Source organism: Gadus morhua, chromosome 10 (assembly GCF_902167405.1).
Source record: "Gadus morhua chromosome 10, gadMor3.0, whole genome shotgun sequence".
NCBI lineage: Eukaryota > Metazoa > Chordata > Actinopteri > Gadiformes > Gadidae > Gadus > Gadus morhua.
In genome coordinates, this window is record NC_044057.1 from 21007916 (window position 1) to 21015457 (window position 7542).

The 7542-nt window shown below is 45.5% G+C and overlaps 1 protein-coding gene across 1 annotated transcript in view; it reads left to right on the forward strand.

The window, feature by feature from the left end:
• The window catches only part of LOC115552913 (connector enhancer of kinase suppressor of ras 2), a 48167-nt gene extending 40871 nt beyond the window's left edge, over positions 1 to 7296 (forward strand). The window contains exons 6-9 of the mRNA XM_030369297.1: positions 327 to 446; positions 856 to 915; positions 1205 to 1273; positions 6914 to 7296. Coding sequence (XP_030225157.1) covers positions 327 to 446; positions 856 to 915; positions 1205 to 1273; positions 6914 to 7105 — 441 coding nt within the window. The 3' untranslated portion in view covers positions 7106 to 7296. The remainder of the gene's footprint in view (positions 1 to 326; positions 447 to 855; positions 916 to 1204; positions 1274 to 6913) is intronic.
• The last annotated feature ends 246 nt before the right edge of the window (positions 7297 to 7542 follow it).

A 7542-nucleotide genomic window follows, 5' to 3' on the forward strand; every position in this document is an offset into this window, starting at 1 on the left:
GACAGGACCCAGTTGGCGGTGAACAGTGGTGGGATAAGCGATGTGGAACAATCTGATCAAAATGATTTCTGCCTTACTTCCCTCCAGCTAGGTCACATTGACCCGAGCCAGGCCTCATGTCTCTCCATGTTTGCTGTCACTATTTACCATTTAGTTACATAACAGATAAAAAAAAAAGATAAAGGTTACTGTAATCATCCAAAGTGACTAGGCCTATATTCAGATGCATGTCATTACAAAGCAGGTTTAGGGGGTGAACTACCGACATAGGGGCTAAAACCAAGAACCTTTAGGCCCTGACCTCCTTTCTCCTTTCCTCTGTGCAGTGTAAGACCCTGGCAGGGATATGCGACCACATCATCTCATTGTCTTCAGACTCTCTGGTCTCCCAGTCGGCACACCTGGAGGTTGTCCACCTGACAAGCATTATGCCCAGTGAAGGACTGGTAGGCTAACGCACCAACACCCACACAAACACACACATGCACATATACATGTCACGTTGGGAATGGCACAAAGACATAACAGATGTACAAACAAACAAAAACAATATGTACGTGCATATGCATACGTATATTCTGTTTTATGTGACATGCACTGAATACTGTGTGTTTGTGTGAGTGTTTGCGTGTGTGTGTGTGTGTGTGTGTATGTGTTTGTATGTGTGTGTGTGTGCGTTGGTGGGAGTGTGTGTGTGTTTGTATTTGTGTGTGGGTTTGTTTGTGTGTGTGTTTCTGTGTGTGTGTGTGTGTGTGTGTGTGTGTGTGTGTGTGTGTGTGTGTGTGTGTGTGTGTGTGTGCACGTGCGTGTTTGTGTGTGTGCGTGTTCTTGGGTGCGTTTGTATTTGTATATCAGGGAATGTACATCAAATCCACATACGATGGACTCCACGTCATCACCGGAACTACAGAAAACGTACGTACAGACATCACGCCGACGTTCATCCCCCATTCCTCCAATGACTGAGTATGTCCAGAGATAGAACCCTTTAATCCTTCACTTACTATGATGACTATTGAAATAGTATTGCCACAGATAAGATCACATAACTGTATTAATCCCCGGGAAAGGGGAGACATTAAGGCGTGACAGCGGCAAACAGAAGAGTGTAAATCAAACAATAGATCACTTATCTCTATCTATATATACCTCTGTCTTTAGCACACGTGTTTACCACCTCCCCATCTCCCCTGTGTCCCTGCAGTCCCCTGCAGACCTGTGTAAGAAGATTCACGCAGGAGATGAGGTCATCCAGGTCAACCACCAGACTGTGGTGAGTCACCATCCTCTGCTATAGCTGCTCGCTAACTGGATAAGGATAGCTCCCCCACATCAGCTACATGTGCTATTCGGTCCAAACGATGCTGGCCAGCTTTGTTTGTGGTTGTTGGGGTGATCCGTTTGACTGTTTGTTTGTTTTTGTTCATTGATTGTCAAGGTTGTGGCTAACTGGTATTAATACTTCTATGGTTGCTCCATGGTACGAAAAATTAGCTGGCTAAACCGTTGGGAATATGTGAGCAGCGACTAACTGTAACCAACTGTGACTGTTACTGCTATATGAATATGCTCAAAGGACCCAATTTTGTTTAAATCTTTCCAAAGTCTTTGCTTATAGTCGAGTGTAACCCCTTGACCTGACCTCTGATTTGATTGGTGTGGGCAAGGGGCACCGTCAGACTAGAATAAATGAATACATTAATACCTACCTCTATGCTTAGACAGAATAAGAGTAATAGGCAGCCATCTTATATGGAACAGTGCCTGGTCATAGTGTGTGTGTGTGTGTGTGTGTGTGTGTGTGTGTGTGTGTGTGTGTGTGTGTGTGTGTGTGTGTGTGTGTGTGTGTGTGTGTGTGTGTGTGTGTGTGTGTGTGTGTGTGTGTGTGTGTGTGTGTTCGTGCATGGGTGCGTGCTTGCGTGTGTGCGTGCTTGCGTGTGTGGGTGTGTCAGTGCAAGGATGCTGAAAAGCTGGAAGGGGCTTTTTCCACATGTATTTCCACATGGCCTGTGATAGGTTGGCTCCTGTGAGAGCATTCATGCAGTAGGCAGCAAAGGAGATGATTGGCAGGCGAGAGAGAGATAGCTGAGAGTAACTTTATCCGTCAATCTACTCACTCTTTGACTTTTTTTCGTCTTGATCTCTCCCTTCCTCTGTAATTCATCACTCTCTCAATCTCTATCTACCTCTCTCTAATTCCTCTCTCTTGTACCCCTCTGTCTCTCACTCAAACCCTGTCGATCTCTCTCTCCCTCCCACCTTCTCTCTCTCTGTACCTCTTGGTCTCGCCCATTCTCTTTCTATCCTTAGCTCCCTCTCTCTATCTCCCTCTCTCCCTCTCTCCCTCTCTAATTCCTCTCTTTATCTCTCTCACACCCTGTCTATCTCTCTCACTCGCTTCCTCCCTCCCTTTTGCCCTCTATCGGTACCTCTCTGTCTCACCCTCTCCCTCTCTCTCCCTCATTCGCTCCCTCACTGTCTCTGCCTCTCTTTCTTTCTCTCTCTCTCAATCCCTCTCCCTCCCTCTCTCTCTCCCTCCCTCCCCTCTCTCTCTCTCGCTTCTTCTCTCTCGATCACTCTTTCTCTCTCACTCTCTCCCTCTCTCTCCCCCCCTCTCTCCCCCCCCTCTCTCTTTCTCTCTCTCTCTCTCTCTCTCTCTCTCTCTCTCTCTCTCTCTCTCTCTCTCTCTCTCTCTCTCTCTCTCTCTCTCTCTCTCTCTTTCTCTCTCTCTCTCTGTCTCTCTCCCTCTCTCTCTCTCTCTCTCTCTCTCTCTCTCTCTCTCTCTCTCTCTCTCTCTCTCTCTCTCTCTCTCTCTCTCTCTCTCTCCCTCCCTCTCTCTCTCTCTCTCTCTCTCTCTCTCTCTCTCTCTCTCTCTCTCTCTCTCTCTCTCTCTCTCTCTCTCCCTCTCTCCCTCTCTCCTCACTCTCACCCCTCATGGTGACAGGTGCACAGGGCAACCCGTCAGGCTCCCGGCATCCATCGAATAATTTCCCCCCAAGCTTCCACTTTCCACTCTGATCACTCGCTCTGGGTGGGGAGAGGATAGAGACTGGGGAGAGAGAGAGGGAGAGAGAGAGAGGGAGAGAGAGAGATGGACAGAGAGAGAGGGAAAGAGAGAGAGGGAGAGAGAGAGGGAGAGAGAGAGATGGACAGAGACTGGAAAGCGAGAGAGACGAGGGATAGAGGATCCAAGAGATGAAAAGGATAAAGAGCGAGTATCTGGAGAAATGTTGATATGATGGAGATGAAAAATGGAAGGAGGGATTCGGTTGGTGCCCGCGGTCAGGGGAGTGGGTGAAGGGAAATCTCAGGTCAATACAGTATACTGTCTGGCTTTTTCTCAACAGAGAGTTTCACAAATGCAGCATTATCGAGCATCGCTGATGAAGTCAAGCCAATGTTCGTCTGTGTTGGAGCGAGAACAAGATTTTGTACCAAATTGGCCTGAATATGGAGTGGCTGCTGCCTGCCATCACTGGGCCCGTGCTGTGCCTGTCTGTTTCAACTTCAGAGAGCCTCCATGCTTAGGCATGAGGCGCTACAAAAACACAGTACCACAGATGTACAGTTTTGGAGTGTACAGCTTTGGAGTACAAAAATATGGAGCGTTTTGCTCCTCGGATAACAAATCTGATTGTTTTGGAGAATAAGGCAGTATAATTATGCAGAGGTAACAGCATCTGGCTTACTAATGAAGACCCAGGGGAATGTCCCTAACTCTCTGCCAGGGTTTTTTGACAGTTTTTTAGCTATTTTAGCAGGACCCTGCATGCTCTCCCTTCTACTTTGCTTTACATATTTGCATAGCGGGATTAAACAAAGGCATGGTTAAATTATTTTGTTGCGCTGAATTGTACTGAACACGCTGTTTACTGTACGGCACCACAATGCAGGACCGCAGTAATGAACGCGAGGCTTCAGGGTCTAAACGGGCACCTGTCGATTTTAAAATTGGACTTTGGGGAAGACTTTCCTCACTGACAAGCTTCCGGTGACATTTTAAATCGAGCATTGCAAAACAAAAGCATTCTCACTGAGAAGAGGACAGAGAAAATCCTCACTCACACACACACACACACACACACACACACACACACACACACACACACACACACACACACACACACACACACACACACACACACACACACACACACACACACACACACACACACACACACACACACACACACACACACACACACGTCGTTTGAGCTTGAATGATTTGTTGGGTTGTTGGTTGACTGGACCAAAGGCAAAAGGAGAAAATAAATGACTGCTGGAGGCCCACGCTGCGACATTCTCCTATCTTGAATAATGTCATAACAGAATACCAAACTGCCACACTTAAGGTGTGTTTGTGTGTGTCTGTACAGGTCTGGGTATGTTTGTGCACTGCTTTTGCGGCACATGTATGTGAATGATAGAATTCATTCGTTTGCATTACATTACATTCATTCAGCTGACCGAGTTGTCCAACGCAACAATATCTCTATATATATATATACAATGTATGCATTGAACCATCAAGATCTGTGGTTTTCAAACTGTGGGGCGCGCCCCCCCTGGGGGGCGCCAGAGTTCTTCAGGGGGGGCGCGACGTGAGAAAAAAATAAACCCGAAGAAAAACCTGAAAGTCGATGATTCAAATCATCAATCGTACTTCAACTGTAGAAGTAACCTAACTAAATCAATTTTCAACCGTTTATCTTCGTGCAAACCATTTAACAAATCTACACACTTGTATCTTCAATAATATCGAAACAGAATTTCGATATCATTTAAAATTTCTTCAGAACCACCGTTTTAGTTTCATACCGCTTCGTTTTCAGCTGTTTTCATTGAAGACGTCTGCCCATTCTGATACACCTACTTCTAGAGATCGTAACTCATTCATTTTTCAACCGTTTACCATCGTTCAAACCATTGAACAAATCTACACACTTGTATCTTCAATACTATCCAAACGGAATTTTGATAGCATTTATACTTTTTTCAGAATTTCACAGTTTTAGTTTCAAACCGGCATCGTTTTCAGTTGCTTATATTAATTTAGGTCACCATAGCAACGCCGGTAAACAAACCCCGCCGAATAGTCGAATCTCTGGACTGAAAAAGCAGATCTGATTAGACTCTGAAAATTCAGTCGGGGACCCTGAATGAATCTGTGTAAACTGGCAGTTTACACAGATTAAGATGTTCAAATGTATTTAAAAAAGGTTAAGCTAAAACATGCTTAGATAAAGTTGCTAAATTGTGTTAAGAAATGTGCTTAAAAACGCACAAAGATGTTGTAATGTTTCAGAAATATGTTTAAAATGTTTAAAAAATATGTTTCAAAAATATGTTTCAAATGTTTAAAAAATATGTTTTAAATGTTTTAAAATTATGATCAGAGATGTTTAATATGGAGTCGTTTTACGTATGCAGAACGTGTGCAGATTAATTGTGAATGGCGCTGCATGTGTGCACACGTGGCCTCTGCAGCAGCTGAGACCAATGCCACCAATCGATGGTCTGAGCTCTGAACCCTGGAGACTGTTTATCCAGGCCCGCCTGGAAAGACTACCGTCAGCGCTTTAACACGCCACACCTTCCTCCTATTCTCTCTCTCTCTCTCTCTCTCTCTCTCTCTCTCTCTCTCTCTCTCTCTCTCTCTCTCTCCCTCTCCCTCTCCCTCTCTCTCTCTCTCTCTCTCTCTCTCTCTCTCTGTCTCTTCTTCCCTCCTTCCTCTCTCATTCGGGTTGTTCTCTGTAAATCTCTTGTGCGGTGCTTCCTCATTAGAAACCCGGACAATCTAAAAGCCGATTCATCCTGTGCATCAGAAAGACAGTGTTTGCAGACCAATTGGCCCCTGTGGGACTCCGTACTTTGTGGTTGTTTGTTATTGTTGTGCAGATGCTTGGGAGAAAGTGCTGTGGTGGTGATAAAGTGTTGAGGAGGGGATCTTGTATGCAGCTCTATAACTCTCACAAATATCAGGGGCCTCTTGTACCATGGACGTCAGGCAACGCTAGGATAATATAATATTTCAAGAGAAATGATGAAGAAAACATTAAAGTACAAGAAGGTATGAATGTATGTAATCAGATGGTGTACATAGTTTCACAAGACTGTATCTGACCATGGACTGCAAGCCCACTAACATAGACGAACATTATTCTAAACGCCCATTTTCAGTGTCCACTTAGATTACAGGTAGATGGCTGCCATGACGAAGTAATTGTGCAAGCAATCACATGACCACATGGCTAACTGAACATCAGCAAAGTTCAGTTGATTGACACTCATATCCATCTATGGTCACGTTACACTGGGAACAAGGTTTAGGTTGACTCATTCAATCCATCTTGATGTTCGTTGTGACGGAGTACCCATGACGCATTTCAGTGCCAGGCGTGGACAAGCTGTTTAACTACATGCTGAGGTGAGATTGTTTTTGCTTTGAGTGTGTGTTTGCTTTTCAAGATACTCAACCGCAAATAGATATAGGAACTGCTGTTATGGACTTTGGCAAGGTATTCTAATAGTTAGGGCCTTTATCTCCCAGCTGAAAGGATCTAGGTTGGAACTACAAGAGCCATAGTCTACCTGTTGATATCTTTGAGCAAACCTCCTAACCCCTAACATAGAACAAGTATCCAAAATGTGTTCCACGTCGCTTTTGATAAAAGCTTCCCCTAAATGACAAAATTGTTAGCACAGTAATGTTCCTTGTTGTTATCCAACTGTAGGTTTGTTTAATTGCTGATTTGGAGAACGTGTTCGGGGCGAGATATGTGTGTGACGTTGTCAATGGAAATCTTATGCTCTTGTGTGTGTGTGTGTGTGTGTGTGTGTGTGTGTGTGTGTGTGTGTGTGTGTGTGTGTGTGTGTGTGTGTGTGTGTGTGTGTGTGTGTGTTTGTTCTCCAGGTGGGCTGGCAGCTGAAGAACCTGGTCAACGCTCTGAGAGAGGACCCGTGTGGGGTCATCCTCACCCTGAAGAAGAGGCCCCAGAACACGTTGAGCTCCACGCCGGCCCTGCTAAGGAATGTGCGGTGGAAACCCCTTGGCCTGCAGGTAAACCCTCTCACCCCCCTTCCGCTTAGATCCTCCCCCTCCTAACACAGGAAGAGACATCATACCGTGCCTCTACCACAAGAAATAACAAGCTAGCAAGGTTTGGGTAATCTGACCTGAATCGTTCATTGTTTCTATCCGGGTATTTTATGCTAGGAGTGGGAAACCGCCCAAGGGTCTAAGACCTGTACAGCGTTTTGCACGAGGTGCCCAATTTGAGTCTTTGATCTGTTCTCGTACACTGCCTAACGGGATGTCGTTTAGGTTCAGGATGGAGGGGAAGGGGTGGGATTTTGCTTTACATGAGGCAGTTTTTGCAGTCGATGCGGATATCTGCAGTGTCAGCATCGGCTACATCTCCGCTCAGCCTTCCGCTTGCTCTCCACAGCTCTTCTTTCTGCGCTACAAATAGACCTCCTTCAGACCTCCTGAAACGGGAATCTGTCTCGGGCGAATGTGACAGCTGGCATTACATTTCTGAA